Source organism: Corylus avellana, chromosome 4, assembly GCF_965113065.1.
Source record: "Corylus avellana chromosome 4, dhCorAvel1.hap1.2, whole genome shotgun sequence".
NCBI lineage: Eukaryota > Viridiplantae > Streptophyta > Magnoliopsida > Fagales > Betulaceae > Corylus > Corylus avellana.
The window spans coordinates 22,112,438-22,131,369 of record NC_142493.1 but is presented as its reverse complement, the minus strand read 5'-3'; the positions used below and the strand labels follow the sequence as shown (position 1 = coordinate 22,131,369).

The following is an 18,932-nucleotide window of genomic DNA, read 5'->3' as shown; positions in this document are numbered from 1 at the left end:
AATTTATTAATTACTAAATTTATGTGTCACCATTTAATAAAATTTATTATTTTAAAAAATGTATCATGAAATAATAATACATCAATTGAGAGCAAACTTTTAGAAAAACAATTTGGTAAGCGTAACATTTTATCCATCAACACTTTGAAAACACTTCTAAATCCAATATCAAGCACACTTTTTTTCACTTATTTGAACAAATAACATGATTTGGAGCCATGAGTCCATCCAGCATTATGGAAAGTGAGCAAAATGGCATTCTCATTCTATCGATATGAAAGAGATGTCCATTTGTTTTTTGGGCAAAATGTTTTGAACAAATATGCCCTCTTAATTGCACTAAATAGATGCTTGAAAAGATCTGTTTCGATATGAAAGTGGGTGTTAATTCTCATCAACTCAAAAAGGTGAGATATTTGTAAAAGAGAGCCTTGATTCCCAAGCAAGGTCGTACGTGGAACACCACAATTCTTGGTAAAGCTGCAGCAATCTCTCACAAGACACTCTCCATCAAAAAGTCGGTCTACATGACATTTCATGCAAAATTCAAGATATGCCTTCGTTCCTAACCAGGGACAGAGAAACAAAACAAGAAAAGCCAGTGAATTGATCATACAAGCCCAGACATCATAACCGTTGGAGCTCCAATGGGTCAGCTCGTCTAAACTCAGCAATGCTTAGCTCAGACTGGCTTCCTTGCAGGAATGAGATCAGCAAAAGTCAGAGTTGGCATGTATTCAAGCTTGACTCTTGGCACACCATCAATGTGTTCGGTAGAGGTAATTTCTGGACAACATTTTAGTATTTGCCTCCACTCCTAGTTATCATTGCAACCATCAGCCACATGGTTCTCCGAAAAATAAACACGAAAAATAGTAATGGAAACGATGACGAATGCAAAATTGCCATCCCCATGTTACTCAAACAAGTACCTAATAAACTTAAGCTAAGTTAAATACTAATACAAATCTGTATGCAAAACCCTACTTATTAGTCCCATGTTACCCACTTCTTCATCGCATGTTACCCTCTCGCAAGACGTCAATCATGTTGTATATCCGCTTGTCAGCCTTTGACTGGATCTGCATTTTCACAATATTTGAACAATTCAATAGTTAAAAAAGAGCATGGTTGAACAGAACACCGTAACATCTTAAACCCTACTCCAGTCAACAAAAACACGGGAGAAACACAAGAGTTATTGTTCGAAATTCAAAAAGTATTCTTATCTTTTTTGATAAGTAACAAATATTCTTCTTATCACTGAAGGTGTTTTTTATATAGTTTTGAGACAACTAATTCTTTCTAAAACAGATATTCTAATATTATATTTGACCAATGAGATATTGCAGAAAAGGGTAAAAGGGGTAAGAATATATAGTAGTTATAACTGCTATTACAGTTGGATTGCATCAGAGTGTATTTCGTTATAAATCATTAATGTAAAACATTGTAACAGAAACAATCACAAAGCATGAGGAATGAAAGCATCAGTACCTTCTTGGCAAGGAATAATACCGCATCAATGGTACCCTCTGCATATATTGATCTACCACAAACGTTATGCTGAAACTCAAAGGAAACTCTGCCAGGAAAAAAATATATAATATCATTCCTCGTATATTAGCTGACACACAATAAAAAAGTCCATGAGAGAGAGAGAGAGATGACTGAGGATGTTGATTGTTACGTTTGATCAGGTGATGTCAGATGATACATATGAAATCCATGACCTGACAAATGCTCCTCAGGAACTCCCACCATCTCAAGTTGTCGCCTGGGATCCCGTATCATTTGTATCTGAGAAAAATGTTAAAAAAATAAAAAGATCAATGAAGTTGCCAAAACTCCTCAAAAACCATTTCCGACGAACACCCGTTTTTATAATAAAGCAAATGTGACCAGACAAAAGAGATCAGAAATGATACTCTCCCATTGAAAACAAAAAATCCTACCAAAGTGGAAAAATTAAACTTTATTTTTATAAGTAGGAAAAAAAAAATTAAACTTTAAATTCAGAATGCTTTTGAATCAAGATGCACAAGACAATAGGCTGATAAAAAGTAATTTAGATATCTGCCTGCAAGATTCTTCTATCGATTTCTTTTCATGATATTAAGAAAATTGGACAGAAGTACTCTTAACATTTTGCATATCGGTCTACCAATCAACATAAGAGAAAAAAATAATAATAATAAAAAAAAATAATAATAAAGCCCATTCTCTCTTCTTTTGACATGTTGATATCTGTCGACATGCATGTATGTCAGAAAAATATTTCTAAAAATAGCTAAAGAGCACTTTTATCCAAAATGCTGGTGCTCCTATTTATATAGCCTCCAGTACATGCACAGAAGGGGGAGTGAACAAAATGGGGGAAGGAAGGGACAAGGGAAAAACATTTGGATAGAGGTCCTTTCGAAATCATTTAGTTCTTATAGTTAAATGGCCAATGATACTTGTAGCTGTCACCAGATAAAAGTACTGAGATGATAAATAGTGAAGACTAAAGCTAGAAGACCAGGGATTCTAACCATCTATTTCCCATAAAACCTTTAACCGCTACTATGGAATGAATGTTGGAAACTATGAAAGGGGCATGGGGACCACCTGGATTCAAGGCAGTCCGATTCACTTCTAACAAATTCCTCTAGATTTAAAACTTTTCTTCTTTTTCAGGTAAAATGAACATCTTTTTTTTTTTTTGGTAAGTAGGTAAAATGAACATCTATGAGCAAAGCTTCCATAAACCAACACAAAATAGGCCAATTTAAAAATGTATTTGCAAATCCAAGCTCCAAATTCCAGCTTGATCCGCTTCAGTACAATTGAAGCTGAATATGAAAATTATGACAAACGACTAGCAAATTCATCCAGCAAATCGCACAATTATTATTTTGGAAAAGGAAATAGAATCTGATACTGTGACGTCCCACATTGCCTGGGTATGAAAAAGATGATGTGTTTATATGGAATATGCTCTCTAAATGGTATGAGGCCTTTTGAGGGTAAACCCAATACTAAAAACCATGCGGGCTTGGCTCAAAGCTAACAATATTATATCATTTAAGGCAGGGTGTTACAGATACATATCAAAAGAATAATATAAAAATTCTTTTAACTTACTTGGTCCACATCAAAAGACACTCCCAATTTCTGGAAGCAAGAAATAACAGCTTTGGCAGTTCCAGATGCATCCACTTTGCTTGCTTGATGGGATTCCATTGCCTAAAATTTGAAATAAATGCCTCAGACAGTGCTAATAATACAATGAAGTAACTCACACTCTAACAAAAGATTCAATCATTTTAAATAATAGATAATGAGTGCTGAGAGCTGAATTGCAAGACTAGTAAGTTAGTTCACATAATGTGTGCACCCGAAACAAAAAGATTCATCAAATAAAAGGAAAGTGTGGCACCATTGTAATAAAAGTTGAGTATTCTTTTTTTTGATAAGTAAACATTGAATATTCTTTTTTTTTGATAAGTAAAAGTTGAGTATTCTTTTTTTTTTTTGATAAGTAGAGTATTCTTATGAATGACCATCTTGAAATAGCAATTTACAGGTAAGAAAAACCAATCAAGGGATAAGAACTACTTAAGCCCCCACCCTCCCAAGGAAAATTGAGAGAAATAGCAATTTACAGATAAGAAAACCCAACCAAGGGATTGGAACTACTTAAGTCCCCCACCCTAAAACCGGGAGAGAGAGAGAGAGAGAGAGAGAGAGAGACCTGTAGGGAGTACCCAGAGAACGCCCCAGGAAATTGGTCTGCCATAATTTCCATGGCTGCAAGAAACGCAACAACCTGACCAAACAACAAATTATAGAAGAACGTGAAAGGAAAAGTTCTGGAGTGTTATACTATACATGATAAAGCGTACTGATTTACACAAAAACCAAACAGCTAAGAGCAATAAATTCTGATCACCTGTTTACCCATTTGTGGGGAAATTACTGCATAAACGTTAAAGTCTTCTACTGTCTTATATAGCCGGTCCCTGTCTCCACCAGTGGTTCCCATCACAAAGGGCACTCCAACATTACAATATAGCTCTGCATTATCTACACATCCACAACATAAGATTTAAATAAGCTTAAAGAGATAAACTCAAACGACGAATAGAAGAAGAATTAGAGCCCCTGCATCAATATAGTAAAGTTGGATTCATATGATATAGAATTGGATGACATTACTTTAACAAAAAAGTAGTATAACAATTAATTCATAACTTCCACATTAATTATTATATATTGATATATTACTATAGTAAAGTTGGATTATTGCAGGCACAGATTCGCACCACAAGCATGGATTAAGTAGTAAAAGCACAGATTCCCACAGATTATATTGTACTACTTTTAACAAAAGGTAGTAAGGCACAGATTCGCACAAGCATGGATTAAGCACTGTTATTTTGAGTCAACTTTCTTGGACTACTGATAAAACATAGTTACAATTTACAATCAGTACAACCACATTAAACAACAAACAGCCTTGTAATGTTAAGGAGATAGGTTTAGGACAGCAACTTTTCCACTAATTTAAATATAGCACAAACTAGTTTAATAACCCATGCTTGATAGTATAGATCTACTATTGGATTCAAGGTTAAATGGTGACTCCACTCACTTTATTGTAAGATCTTAAATCAAGGCTCCATTTGCCACAAAAGAAATTTCTATGAAGTCCATGTTATGGTTTTGTTTTCTGTTTTTTCCTTTTTTTCCAAATAGTATGTTCCATAATAGTTACCATTTACTGCAGAAGGCACAGTGTAGTCCACCACAATCAAATTTGGATGTTCATCGAAGACAGATGCAAGGACCTTTTCTCTGTCAGCTGGACCATGTACCAGAATATCCTTCCCATGCACTTGCAAAATTTGTCCACACTCCTCTGCCGAGCCAAATGATACAGGAACAACATTAACTCCTGCAGAATCAGCTGCTTTGATAACAGCCGTCCCCATTTTGCCTGTACAACCATTTACCTAAAACAAATGTAGTAACAAGAAATGCATGAGGTGCACCATTTCCACCATGAGATACTACAAATAGTCTTAAAATGTACAACTTCTCTCATCACAGAAGATTTACAAAATTAGTCAATTTCGGGTCTCTTCACTGACTCAATAACAAGCATACAAAAAGCATTTCGCAGTGTTGTTAAATTATATGTCATGAAAAGTGGTTAAAGCATAAAATGGAATTCCCAGAGGCACAAAAGCTATAAAAAAAATTAAAATAAAAAAAACTGTCACTCTGACAAAAATAAGATTAAACAATGATTTAATTATTGTATGTGTTACTGCAGGTGGCACCATACAGCCATGACATTATATGTGTGTAGATCCTTGCCAACACAGCTCCATTTGTTGCTGAAATAACATGCAACCGCTAAACCATTTTATCTGATATAAAACTCAACATGTTTTTTAGCCATATCATATCCTTAACAATCTGATTTTCAACTCCAAATATAAGAAATCCCAGGTGAGCATCATCACTAGAGCAATATTCTGCACAAACTTATATAAAATTCATAATCTAAGAAGACATGATATTGAAGCAAAAGCTTATAACCCACATCCATAATTCAAGAGGCATGTGAAGTAGCATTCCTAAACAGTTCTACCAATCACGTATCCCTTGGCTGAATGCATACAACTCATTCCAATTGATGCTCACAAACTGCAATCTAATCCAATCCAACGCAAGAGGCTAGAGAAAAGCAAAACTCTGGACTTGCTCACCTCTGGGACCTCTTTCAAAGTTCTTCAGTAAGAACATCACATGTTTGTTTTGAATTAGAAGTGTTTAGCAATTATGGGAGCATAATCGATTTTCAGGGAAAAATAATCACAGAACAACATTGCAGAAGAAGACAATCTTTGGAATGATAAGGAAATAGATTACGTAATTTATGCCCAATCCAGTGTAAAAGATGCAAATGCCTCTTAAAGACCATGTAGTATGTAAACCTGAAGGACCTAAAGAGGAATTGGTGGGTTATACATGAAAGTGTTGTTAGCAAAATGATGACTTAAAATCATTAACCAACAATTCAAAACACAAAACACTTTTCAAATACGGCCCACCAAAAAATACTTATCTCCATATATATATATATATAATTCAGTCTCATTATAAAGCGTAATTCAGTCTCATTATAAAGCGAGGTGCAACCCTAGTAAAAATACAAGAGAGAACCCATTGTAGCAAGAAAAAGAAGAACAAAAGTAACAAAAAAAATCTGAAAAACAAGAAAAATGCATCCTGTTATCCCCCGCTATCCATCTATAAAGGGATTTAAACATAACATCATTTCCCGAAATCTCAATATCTTCAAAGCTCCTTACATTTCGTTGTCTTCAAATACACCACAATAAGCACAACACTTCAATAAGCACTACACTACAATAAGCACAAAGGTGCTATCCTCCAAACACTTCTCGCATTTATATGGCATCAAACCATATTTCCAAACCAAAACCAAAAAACATTATTTTTCAGAACCAGTATCAAACACTCCTCAATCATCTTAACGTCAACAAGAGGTGGTAAAAAAAAAAATCTGATACAAGCTGGAATATACTTGGTCAAAACCAATTATTATGTCAATCGGGGTTTAGAGCAGTTGAATGGGTCTCAAGTTAAACTGCAAAGGTTCATCAAGCATTAGTAATTACTGTAAAGGGTGTTATCGTCGCATTACCATGATGGGAATGCTGAGGTTCTGAGACGACATCGTTTGGTCGAGATGTTGTGTCGTTGACAGAGACGACGACATTGAGATGACAGATGATCTTGACCTTTGATTCCGACGAATGGCACTTGTCGGTCTTATGCCTCCAGAGAAGAACCCAAGCTGGTGGTTCACTTTCAGCAAGGACGACATTGTCGGCTGCGTCTACGAGAGAGGCAGATGTGGTTCACTTCAAGCAAGTTGGGGTTTAGGCCAACCAAAGATGAAACCTTTGACACAAACCCTTTAGCCTGACGGAAAAAGGCAAGCGGAGAAGTGAGAAATGAGAAAAGAAATGAGAAAAAAATTAAATTAGGTCGTGGTGTGTGAAGAATAATAGAAGAAAAAAACAAAGGCTGAGATTTAACCAAAACAATTTCTAACCAAACTGTGTCGTTTTATTTTCATTAAAATCTTCTAATCTTCTAATCTTCTAAAGCTAATGTATAATCTATTCGGTAACCCGACACGAGTCATTTAACCCGTTTACGTTTAATTTTGAATATTGGTGGTATAAAGCATTATTTCCAAACCCATCTTCTCTCTTTAATCTCTTCCTTCAAAATCCATCCTCAAATCATCACCAAAATGAACACAATAACACCCGCCACAACCGAACGAGAGAAAACAAAAAATTTATCTACCTTCTTTCTCCTCTGCACCTTCTTCTTCTTCTTCTTCTCTCTGATTGACCTTTTGGAGTGTAGTACTGGGTTAATGAGTTTTTTGATGTGAATTGCGACTCCCTGCAATTGATGAATTGAGAATGGGTAGATCTACAGGTTCGGGCAGCTTTGCGAAGAAGCCCTTGAAAGATTTTATGAATCAGTTCTCTCCTCTCCTCCCCAATTTGAGCAAGGGACTGACATGGAATTCCAGCAATTGAGAGGAACGTGAATAGGTGCAGAACAAGAAAATGGGTTTTGCAACCAAAAAACAAAAAATTGTTAAATCTCAACCGTTGAATTTTTTTTTGTTTTTATTATATTTAATCCCAACCGTATGTTGTTTTAACAGCACGGTGCACTAGTAGTTTTTAACTAGTGCACCTAAGCCGGATCTTAGGGTAGTTTAGGTTTTTTTTTCTTTTTTAATAAATTTAAACGGGTTTGACGGGTCACCCGGTTGATCCGTCCGGTCGACCCGCCAAACATTTTTTTAATGGGTCTGGCGGGTCACCAGCTGCTGTCGAGTCAACCCGCTAAACACGAATTTAATCGTGTCTTAATCCGGTAGACTCGATTAAGGCTCGAACCTAATAGGTCCAAACCCAATATCTGTTAAATTCGTGTCAAGTTCGCACGTCGTGTCAAAATTACCAACCCTATAGATATCTCATCTTGAAATGCAAAAAAAAATAATATAACTCTTTACATTATTGAGTTCTATTTTTTCAATAAAATACCTCATAAACAACATACCCATTAATAAAATCATAAGATCCACTATCTTAGTTAGTTTTTGACTCTCTAGTGTTGAGGGCTCGAAGGTGGGTGAAGGTTCAGTGGTGAGTGATGGGCATTGGGTTAAAATTAATGAAAATGTTCATGAGATTTATTATAATTAAATATATGGTGTTTTCATCTCTATTATATTTGATTTTTTACTTGATGTGTCAAATTTTTATCTCTATTTCTTTTTATTTCTCTTTTTAATAATATGTTGATGTGGCATTGTTGACTGTGCATGCCATGTCAATAATCATATGGGGTCAAACCCTAATCTACGAAATAGTTACTACGTAAATCTTAAAGCTATAGAAAAAGAGAGAAAAATCTACATACTTATTTTTAACTATCACACAATTGACAATGTCCTCCAAATTACTAAAAAATTGTCAATGCCTCACTCAATGACGAAACTATCCTCAGTAAAAAAAAAATGCTAAAACTTTTAGAAAAAACCTAAAACTTAAAAATTTTTTTAAAAAAAATAAAGTTTTGGGGGGACATTATTTTGCCAGTTTGTGTGAAGTTTGAGGGGACATTATCAATTGGATAGTAATTTGAGGGGGGTATGTAAACTTTACCATAAAAAGAAATAATTCTAAGAGTAATATTATATAATCATCTCTTATTCTTTGTTTCTATGTGTTGATGTTATAGTGTCTATCAGCTCTTTAATGAGCTTTCATTTGGTTAATGTTATTGGCATGTTTAGTTTTGATTAATGTCGTTACCATTATACCTTTAATCAAATGGGAATATTAGGTGTTATTTTGATTTTTTTTTTTTTTTTTTAAGTCTTCATAGTCTTGGGTAGATATTATTTTTAAAAAAGCAAAAAAAAATTGAAAAATTTGCTCTTATTTATCTCACTTGATTTTTAGAAAATCATATCCACCTAAGACAAAAAGAAAAGAACCTATCATTTCACTTTATCAAATGTGTGAAACTACAATTATACTCTTAAAAAAAAAAAAAAAAAAAATTCAAACTTCGGTCGTTGGTTTTTTCTGGTTTTTTTTATTTAATATATATTTTTTTTACTTTGGTGTAGGGGTAAGTACAATTTGTGTCTCCCTCTTCTTCTTGTGCAGATATGTAAAAAAAAAAAAAAAAAATTAAATATTTTTAAAACTTTTTTTATGAGTTTTTAATATAAAGTAAAATATTGGTTAACTTAAAAATATTTTTAATTTAATTACAAAAAATGTATATATATTTTTAGTTGATAAAAAAAATAAAATGGTTTACATATTTGGGCGGACTATTGGTTTAGAGGGTACACTTTCACTCTGCTCGTCAGACTCTGTTGCAAGTGTTTTGAGTTAAGAAAATGGCTTCGTTTGCTGCCACGGAGTGTTTCCTTCCCCTCCAACAATCATTTTTCGCACCCACGCATCACCGGCAGGGAAATGGCACGAGCAGTACCGTCGTGCTTCTTCCACGCGCCGCTCCTGCTTCTCACCACTCCAAGTCCCTCTCCTTTTCCTTTTCGTCGCAAGGTACATTCATTTTATCAGCGAAAATCCCCTATTTTTTACATTTTTGAGAAATTCATTATTATTTCAACTAAATCAATCTCGCAGGAACGAATTCCTGCATTGCTGTCGAGAGGAAGGACCGATCGTCCTTTGCACAAACGGCCGCCGTTCGGTATCTGATGGGTTCCGTCACCCGAACTCAGGGTCTTCGATTTGCTGTGGTGAGTTAGTTACTCATGTAACTCTTTCTCACAAATTGTTTGATTTTCACGAATTGGGTATGAAATGGCAGAACTTTTTACTCAGGTGTGTTTGGTATGATTCTTGTTTTGGTTGCATTAGTTTTTTGATCGAATTTTGATTATTGAAGGTTGTGGCGCGGTTTAATGAGATTGTGACAAAGCAGCTGTTAGAGGGAGCTTTGGGCACTTTCAGGAATTATTCGGTTAAAGACGAGGACATTGATGTATGCAGCCACTCCTTAAGGAAAACAACTATATGTGATAGCTTTTAATATCTTCGTGTGATTTTGGAACTGTATGTTGCTATACTTGTTAGCATGATATCTTAGAGAGTTATAGAAAATAGACTTCTGTAAATATCTTGGTCGCTGTGGGTAAAGATAGCATCTTTCCCAAATTAATACAGTCATCAAGTTTGTAATTTCCATGCCAATAGTTGTTTTGTTGCTGGGAAAGCAAAGATTTTGCGAAGATCTGAAAACAAAAGCACCGTTACGGCCACATTATGTTTTCTTTGTCTTTCTGTTATGCTAGTGATCCGCTTAATTTCAAGCACATGGGTGAGTACTTTGTGCATATGCAGACCTTTGACTCATTCTCTATATCAAATTCAATGTCTTGTAGCAGTGCTGATCATGCTTTCTCTTGCGATTCTTTGTATGCTGAATCTCTGCTTGTGGGCTTAGCAATATATGCCAATGCATTACATTGTTGTCAGTTTTTATCCCAAACATTTGGATCAGCTATGGTCTTCCTGAAGCTAAAGTTTGTTAGATGCTTCTAGAGAAAAAGTGAAGGTCTTTTGAGCCTTGTGATTGTTATATTAGCATTGCACACATTTCATGTTCTTGACTAGCTTGGATAATCTATTGCTGAACTTTCTAGATAAATGCATTGAGGCCTACAGGCATCTTATGTCTTGTTATTGTTAACTTGGTCTATATTTTTGATTTGGCACGAGCAAACTTTGACAAGGCATAATTGTTTTCTTCACTTTCTCCATCAGGTTGTATGGGTACCTGGTAGTTTCGAAATTGGTGCTGTTGCAGAAAGGCTAGGGAAGTCAGGAAAATATCATGCAATTTTATGTATTGGAGCGGTGGTATGGTTTCTTTTCACTCTAATCTTTCATTAGATATTATCTTCCATGCGGGATTCGTTAAGTTGCTCGGTTGAGGTCATGCTTGTAATGGGTGCCCTAATGTATGAACCACTTTTGTTGTCAGTAGATTAGAGGTGATACTTCCCACTATGACGCAGTTGCTAATTCAGCAGCATCAGGAGTTCTTTCGGCAGGTTTAAATTCAGGTTGGTCTATGTTTTGTGTTGGTGGCTGAACTGATTTCATTATATGGCAATACCTTTAAATAGTAGCAATATGATTCAATTATTCCATCCATCTTGCTTATATATTGTTGTAGCAGTATTACAGATTTGGTTTGCTTATGCCAATGAGCTCTACCTGAAATGCCACTTCCTCCCCCTATAAGAACAGGATGGAGGTTAAGGTTGTGGGTTCGAGATCACCAGCTGCATGTTTGACTTGCGAATAAAAAAAAGGGGCTTTAGTTTGGTTGTAGTAACATGCATCCTTTGGCATTGTTATGTCACGAGTGTATGGACTGCCATGACTATGCATGTGCATATTCTTTTTCATGTTGGAAGCAGACTTTGCACATAAAGCCTCGAGTCTCTCTGGTCTACTTGGATGCACAGACTTACATGGGCTTGGAAATTAGTCTTTGGTTACCATTGACATAGGAAACAAATAATTTGTTCTAGATATGATACTAGAGAAAAGATTTTTTTTTTTTTTTAAAAAAAAAAAAAAAAATCTGCCCCTAGTCATATTTACTTATCATCTTAAGTTTGCCTAAAATATTAATGCTTTGGGTTAGTTGAGAAACATTTGCTCAATACATTAAACTTCTCATTTGTTAGATTTTATTCAATTGTGAATAAATTAACCATCCACGTGATTTTTCTGTTGAGAGTAAAGTTTCTTCATAGTTATATGGATGCTGATTCCAATAGAACTAGTGAGTTTGTTCTGTTATTGGGAAGCCACAGCTAATGGCTTGAATTCGGTGGCTCAAAGGTCTAGAATGCGTCCAAATGTCCCAAATATGTTTTAACATTTTGATATTACATGCATATGTATGCATATGCATTCATGCCTGTGCCTGCACAGACTTTTAATACACTATTTTAAGAAACTTGTCCTTAGGCTAAATAAGTCTGGTCAACCACCCTAAAAAAATGACAAACTTCCCCTTTGTTCAATGAGTGTGGTTGCATTTAGTTGTGTGATAGCCATTATGGCGGAATGACAAGACAAGGTACAGCTGCATGTAAATTTTGTATCATTTTTCTTTTCACTATATTGTTAAGCACCACACATTATTTTCATGTGTTTTGTGCATTAATGAGGTGATCTAGAAATTATGTGCATTTGATATTAAATGGGTGAAACTGTGACTGCTATCATTCTATTCTTGCTTTCGCATCCAATATAGCTTATATTTGCTTCCTGACAATAAACTGAAGCATTTCCTATATGATTTTACAGGAGTTCCATGCATATTTGGTGTCCTGACTTGCGATGACATGGATCAGGTATTTGCAGCCAAGTCAATCTAAATACAAGAGAGCTCTCCATAGTTATCTTTTTCTTTTCTTTTTAACCATATGAGAATTGATTTCTGACTGTTGCCTTTTATAATTATTTCAGGCATTAAATCGAGCTGGTGGTAAATCTGGCAATAAGGGTGCCGAGACTGCTTTGACAGCTGTAAGTTGATCTTAGAATTAATAATATCAGAAAATGAAGGTGGTTGAGTGGTTGTGTTTTGGATGGTTAATTGTTACCAATTTGATTTTGTGGCATCTTCTTGAAAGGGTTCGGACTTACTGGTTAGTTAAGATCCAAATTACAACAATTAACTAAAGTAAGAATTTCTTAGTCCTTCCACCCACCCTTACATTTGAGCATGTATAGGTAAAGAAATAAGCTAATTTCTATTTTTGCTAATGGTTGTTGTATGTCATATGCCCTTAATTATGTAACGTTTTGAAGGACAAGTACCGTCGTAATTTTGAAGGAACCATTTTAAAAGTGGTAGCAATGAGGGATTCCTCATGTTTGGGGAATTTTGCGTCAAGCACTCATGTTTCCACTGTTGATGTGATCACAAAATCCCCTTTGCTGATGTGGCCCTAGCTGACATGTTTTAGCATCGCTTAGGCCTGTGTCAGCTTGGACCCATGAGGGTGCATTAGCCCTGACTGCATGGGGAGTTATCATGATCTTTGAAGTCATTAGACCCTTCCACAGATGCATTGTGCTCCTAAAGTTGGCGTTTGTACTTTGCCCAGTGACCATGATGCCACCCATATGTCAGATAAAGCCACGTCTCTTTGTTTCCTGCAATTTTTATTGTCACCTTCATGCACTTCATTAATGGTGGTATTATTGACTTTTCTTCTTGTGCATTTATCTATAAATTGGCCATTGCAGCCTCTATTCTCTTTCATCAAACCAACACTAAGCTCTTTGTGTCCTTAAGTCTTTTTTTTTTCTTTTTTCTGTTCTCCGGCTTCATTTTGTGATATGCTCACTTTCTTCTTGCAGTGACTTCTTAACAAGTCCAAGTCTACACACATACACACATATGTATGTAATTATGTGTGTGGAAATGGGTTAGGGCTACAAAATTAGGGTCTACGAGTCATTCATTTAAACTTTTGATGATCTACAGACTCAGAAAATCTTCTGTTAGCATCCCATCAAAGTTAAAATGTTTGTTAAATTTTCTTGCTAAGTGGAAAGTAAGTTATGCATTCCAGGTTCCCTAGGGCTAGGGATGGTCATGATCTTTTGTTGTATAATGTGTCTGTGCATATTTTCTCTCGTCATTGATAGACATATTAAGGGAGATGATTTTACTTAATTGTGGGGTTTCTTCTCTTTATGATTGAGTTCCTTATTACCTCCCTCCTTTTTTAATATAGTTTTGTAGACAAGATCTGCCTTTTGTGTTTTTGTTTGTTCAAGTATTCCATCATACATCACATTATAGATGAGATACCTCAGTTATATTATCATGTAGATGTATGTAATAATGCCTTTCATTTTGTCTGATCATGTCAACACTGATGCCCATGTATTTCTAGTTACATAAACCTGGACCAGAATTTTAAGAAGCAAATTTGTAGTAGTGTAGCCTTTGACAAATACCATCTATGTTCAATTTTATTTCTGACCTCAGCACGTTAATAATTTGGTTCCATTTTTAATATTTTCAATGTGTTTATTTCCACCTTTGTCTTAAATGTTAAAGATTGACTGAATTATCAGGTATTTGGAAGGTAAATAGTTGCTTTATGCATCTTCGTTATTGATTTTATACTCTATGTACTGTTGATTGGTTATGCATGTCTCTGGATGGTTTTATGCTTTAGATGATTCGGCTTCTCATCAATTAACCTGGTTTCTCCTGCAGATTGAGATGGCATCTTTGTTCGAGCACCATCTGAAGTAATTGAATTATTGCTCAACATCGGATGTCATCCGTATCGTTCCCGGTTTTTTCTTCTCCTGGTTGTGGCCTGTTGTTTCATTTTGTCAACTGCCAGAATATCTTTCTGTTGAGAGTTTCTGGGGATTTCCAAAAGACAGCCACATCATCCCAAAGAATAATGAGTTATTTGTCGATTGCTTTGTTACACCTTGAAAAGGCCTTGGTGCTGAAACTACCTAGACACAAGGAAAAGCTATACTCTTGATGTCAAGAATCAGAAATAATTTTGTACTATGTTCCCCTGTTTTTCTATATGATTCGATCTTTTGTCTGGTTACTTGTCATTTGTCCCTTTTTTGCAATCAAACAATGTTTCAGGGTCCATGAGAACTATAGACGTTGATCATGTGTTAATCAAACGTATTTTGTTAATAGAATATGAGAAAAAAGGGCAATAAGCTGGAGGCCAAAAAGCTGTGACAATGCCTACCTTTGATACTACTCAATCCTAATACGGCTGCCGTTGGTCACAAGCCTCTGAGCTTCATTCTGAAATTAATTGACCAAACTGCCCCCACTGACCATTCCCTTCTACTCGACCCACCCCGAAAAACGGTAAATAACCAGAGGCATTTGCATATCAGCAATTGACAATCTTTCAATCCATCAAAGCTTTGGCATGGTAAGTATGGGTGACAATTCGTGTTTGCTTGTTGAGGCATGAATATAGATTATATAGGTCAAATATAATGCAATTTATTTAATTGAAAGGGTTAGATTCATTAATCTTAAGTCGTTAATTTTGTGTTAGATTTGTATTGGGTTAGTGAATTGTGCAAAGAACTGACAATCTTTATGCTATGTGTTAGGTTTGAATCGTTTGAAGCGTATGTATAAGGATAATATAGGTCAATCATAACTTGTCATATTTAATTAAATAGGTTTGTCTTCTCAATTCTAATATGCTAATTTCATATTATTTCAAATTGAGTTAGTGGGTTGTATAAAAAATTATCAACCCTAATGATAAGCATGCATGACCCATGTGCACAAGTGAAAACTTGAATTGATTACAATGCTAAACATCTTTTTGCCAATCCCCTATTTTTGTTTCAAAACGTTGTGAGGGTAAACTGGTCATTTGCAGTGGCATTTTCTATTGACTAAGCTATTCCTGGTGTTGGCCTTCTTGGACCATGATTCACTTTAAATTCTTACGAACAAAGTGAACCCAGCTGCAAAAGATTAAAGAACAAAAAGCTATAAGAAACTTAGAATCAAAGTTAAACATAACAACTCAATCAAAGATCTCTAAGAAGATTGTTGCTAGCTAGCTTGGCTTCATGTTTATAAACGTGTGTATCATAAAAAAGAAGTATTTACAGTATTTGGTCGGCAGATCGGATCCAAGCCACAACCCATGCAAGGAAGACATCCTCTGCAATAGCCATGACGAAGAAAGAAGCAAAATATTCCCATCTTATTCTCTATATTAAATCCCGTTTGCTGTGGGAGGAAGAGAAGCAATACACCTTAAAGAGATCAAAAACATTTTGTTCGAAGAAAAGCTACATATTATATCATAGCTTTCTCTTGCTTTCTCTTGTCATGGTGAGATTGCAGCTCTCTCTTCCCACCCCCATTCCCCAAACAAATGGTTCCATTGCTGGATTAGCAAGTATACGTCAAAAAAGTTCTTCAAAGTTTCATTGTACTCTTCCTCCAAGGTTGTTCATATCCAATTCACAGCAAGCTCAATATCCCATTTCATTGCTTCCTCCAGCTAATCAGGTCCAAAGTTTACAACTCAAATGATTTTCCTAATGTTCCTTTTTCATACAGAATCACATACATTCATAATGATAAGTGCTACTTTAATTGTTTTTTCTTGGCATTAGTTATAGGCTATTTAACCTGTTTTTCTTTGGCTTGGGTCTGGAAGAGTGGCAGGGTGTGTTTCTGAATGAACTTTTGTGAATTGATTGATGTCAGAGTGTAGCAGCTATTGTTTTTGGTGATGGGTCAGAGTCAAGGCTTTACCCATTGACAAAGAGAAGAACAGAAGGGGCAATTCCTATAGCAGCAAATTACAGGCTTGTTGATGCAGTTGTCAGCAACTGTATTAACAGTAACATAAACAAGATATATGCTCTTACCCAATTCAACTCAACTTCTCTCAATTCCCACCTTTCCAGAGCTTATTCCAGAGTAGGTCTGGGGAAAGAGGGATTTGTCGAAGTAATTGCTGCCTTTCAGAGCCTTGAAGACAAGGGCTGGTTTCAGGTTTACAAGCCTAGACTTCTCTGTAATAAAGTCTTGACTTCATAAAGCATAATATGCATTAAGTCCATGTCCTTTCAGCATTCATGATTCTATGCACTTCTCAATATTAGGGGGCTGCAGATGCTGTTAGAAGATGCTTGTGGGTAATGGAGGAGTGTCCAGTGACTGAGTTTCTGATCCTTCCTGGTCATCATCTGTACAAAATGGACTACCAGAAAATCATAGAGGCTCATCGAAAGAGCGAGGCTGACATAACTATTGCAGCATTGAGTGCTTTGAGAGATCAAGACACAGGTTTTGGCTTTCTGGAAGTGAATTCTGAAAATCAAGTTCTAGAGTTTAGATTGAAGTCTGGGAGTGAGCCAATCAGTCTTGTTTCAGTAAGTTTCTTCCACCAAGCTCTTCTCTATTTCGGTTTTATCATTTTTTGGGGTGTTCTCTGAGGAAGTTTATTCCTGAAATCCAGGTGGAAAGCTCAAGAAAATGCAAACATATTGCTTATAGTAATCTTTCCAGCATGGGAATATATCTCATTAACAGAGATATAATAGTGCAGCTTCTAAAAGAGCATTTTCCCAAGGCAAATGACTTTACAAGTGAAGTAATACCAGGTGCAATATCCATGGGAATGAAGGTCAGACTTATTGTGCATGCTGTTCCTTTGTGGTGCTTTTCTTTTCAAACTGGAAATCCTCTCTTTTTTTTTTTCCTCCCATTCTTACAGATATGCTGTGGTAGTTGTTTGTCTTTTTAGTTACTATTAGTGAGAAAATTCTCCTCCTTTGTGATGGCCAGATACAAGCTTTCATCTTTGATGGATATTGGGAGGACATGAGGAGCATTGAAGCATTCTACCAAGCAAATATGGAAAGCACAAAGAAAGCAAACATGGGATTTAAGTCAGTAACTTTAATACCGGGAAAGGCTGAAAGTATAATGCCAGTGCCTACATTGGACTACTCACCAACTAACACAAACTTCATCCTTTCATAGCAGCTTCTTTGATAAAGAGTCTCCCATCTACACTTTGCCTCGGGTTCTGCCCCCAACTCATATGAATGATGCTGCAATAATAGATAGTATTATTGGTGATGGTTGCATTCTCGGTGTAAGCAACTGCTTTATCTTCCTCTAAAGTTTCCCACAGTAAATTTTGATGATAAAAGGTTAAGAAATTATGAAAAAAAAAACTGAAGATCTAACATTCACATCATGTAAATATTTTCTTAGTTCTAAACTAAATTTCAATGCTGTTTCTGATATAATTTTTCCCTTTCTAAGAGTAGAGATGCAAGATCAAAGGCACAGTAGTTGGTACAAGGACAAGAGTTGGAGATGGGGCTGTAATAGAGGATTCAGTGATCATGGGTTCTGATATCTATCAAGTAAGAGAGATCTGCATCTTTTTTCCATACATCACTTTGTTGATGTTTTGGGGAGTGTTTTCTTTCCAGATATTCATTAATTAGTTTATTTATAGTGCAAGTGTGTCTTCTCAACAGATGGAAGATATCCAGGAGAGTGGCATGGACAGGAAGGGCATTGACATTCCCATAGGAATTGGGGAAGATACTCAAATAAGGAAAGCCATTGTAGATAAGAGTGCAAGAATTGGCAAAAATGTTTTGGTATGTAAAATACTAGAAACAAACAATACCTTATTCGACCGTGAGGGTCGGCTCGAATGGTCGACTCGTTTGATTAATATTCTGAGATTAGCTGTTCGAGTCCTCACTCAACTAATACCCGATTCTTACAGGCGGAGTTGTGACCCTACCTTGAAGGATTCCCTGTCATAAGAAAAAGAAATCAATACCTGCATTTTATTTTTCCCTTGTGCCTTTCCTATATTACTGATATATGAAGTAATGTATTGGTCTTGTGCAGATTATTAACAAAGACAATGTCCAAGAAGGGAACAATGAAGCTAATGGCTATGTGATCAGTGGGGGAATTGTGGTTGTTCTTCCCAGTGCAGTGATACCTGATGGCAGCATATTATGAAAGTCATGAGTCATAAAATATATATATATATTTTTCCTCCAGATTGATTCTTTAATGGAAATAAGAGAGCCATGCATGTAGCTTAGGAGCCAAATGTATATTGCTATCTCAAATGTCATCAAAAGCATTGCCAGCATTAAGAAATATATAGTCATTCACAGATTTATTCCATGTAAAATTTCATTGTTTATGCACAAGCTATAGTC

The 18,932-nt window shown here is 35.7% G+C and overlaps 3 protein-coding genes across 5 annotated transcripts; 2 read left to right on the top strand and 1 right to left on the bottom strand.

The window, feature by feature from the left end:
- Positions 1–506: 506 nt before the first annotated feature.
- Positions 507–7,593, bottom strand: LOC132179756 (Dihydrodipicolinate reductase, bacterial/plant). Of its 3 annotated transcripts, none has more exons than XM_088516101.1 (9): positions 7,396–7,593; positions 6,722–7,002; positions 4,760–4,997; positions 3,935–4,068; positions 3,737–3,811; positions 3,127–3,228; positions 1,691–1,800; positions 1,498–1,585; positions 507–1,082 (listed from the first exon to the last, which is right to left on the bottom strand). In XM_088516101.1, the coding sequence occupies exons 2-9, from the start codon at positions 6,902–6,904 to the stop codon at positions 1,014–1,016; spliced, it is 999 nt and encodes a 332-aa protein (XP_088372227.1). In that variant the 5' UTR covers positions 6,905–7,002; positions 7,396–7,593; the 3' UTR covers positions 507–1,013. The 3 variants fall into 3 exon arrangements, with proteins under 3 accessions (XP_088372227.1, XP_059448509.1, XP_059448510.1); XM_059592526.2 differs by lacking the exon at positions 7,396–7,593 and having other exon boundaries at positions 507–817; positions 988–1,082; positions 6,722–7,065; XM_059592527.2 differs by lacking the exon at positions 7,396–7,593 and having other exon boundaries at positions 507–817; positions 1,010–1,082; positions 6,722–7,065.
- A 1,873-nt stretch (positions 7,594–9,466) lies between these two features.
- Positions 9,467–14,776, top strand: COS1 (6,7-dimethyl-8-ribityllumazine synthase / DMRL synthase / lumazine synthase / riboflavin synthase). The gene is made up of 8 exons (XM_059589274.2): positions 9,467–9,698; positions 9,783–9,898; positions 10,048–10,143; positions 10,926–11,021; positions 11,149–11,227; positions 12,489–12,535; positions 12,651–12,710; positions 14,422–14,776. The coding sequence occupies exons 1-8, from the start codon at positions 9,530–9,532 to the stop codon at positions 14,458–14,460; spliced, it is 702 nt and encodes a 233-aa protein (XP_059445257.2). The 5' UTR covers positions 9,467–9,529; the 3' UTR covers positions 14,461–14,776.
- A 1,271-nt stretch (positions 14,777–16,047) lies between these two features.
- Positions 16,048–18,869, top strand: LOC132177060 (ADP-glucose pyrophosphorylase small subunit 2). Its single transcript, XM_088516042.1, has 9 exons — positions 16,048–16,230; positions 16,432–16,722; positions 16,833–17,102; positions 17,189–17,356; positions 17,518–17,621; positions 17,719–17,830; positions 18,009–18,107; positions 18,225–18,350; positions 18,610–18,869. Exons 1-9 carry the CDS (start codon positions 16,048–16,050, stop codon positions 18,724–18,726), a joined length of 1,470 nt encoding a protein of 489 aa, XP_088372168.1. The 3' UTR covers positions 18,727–18,869.
- The last annotated feature ends 63 nt before the right edge of the window (positions 18,870–18,932 follow it).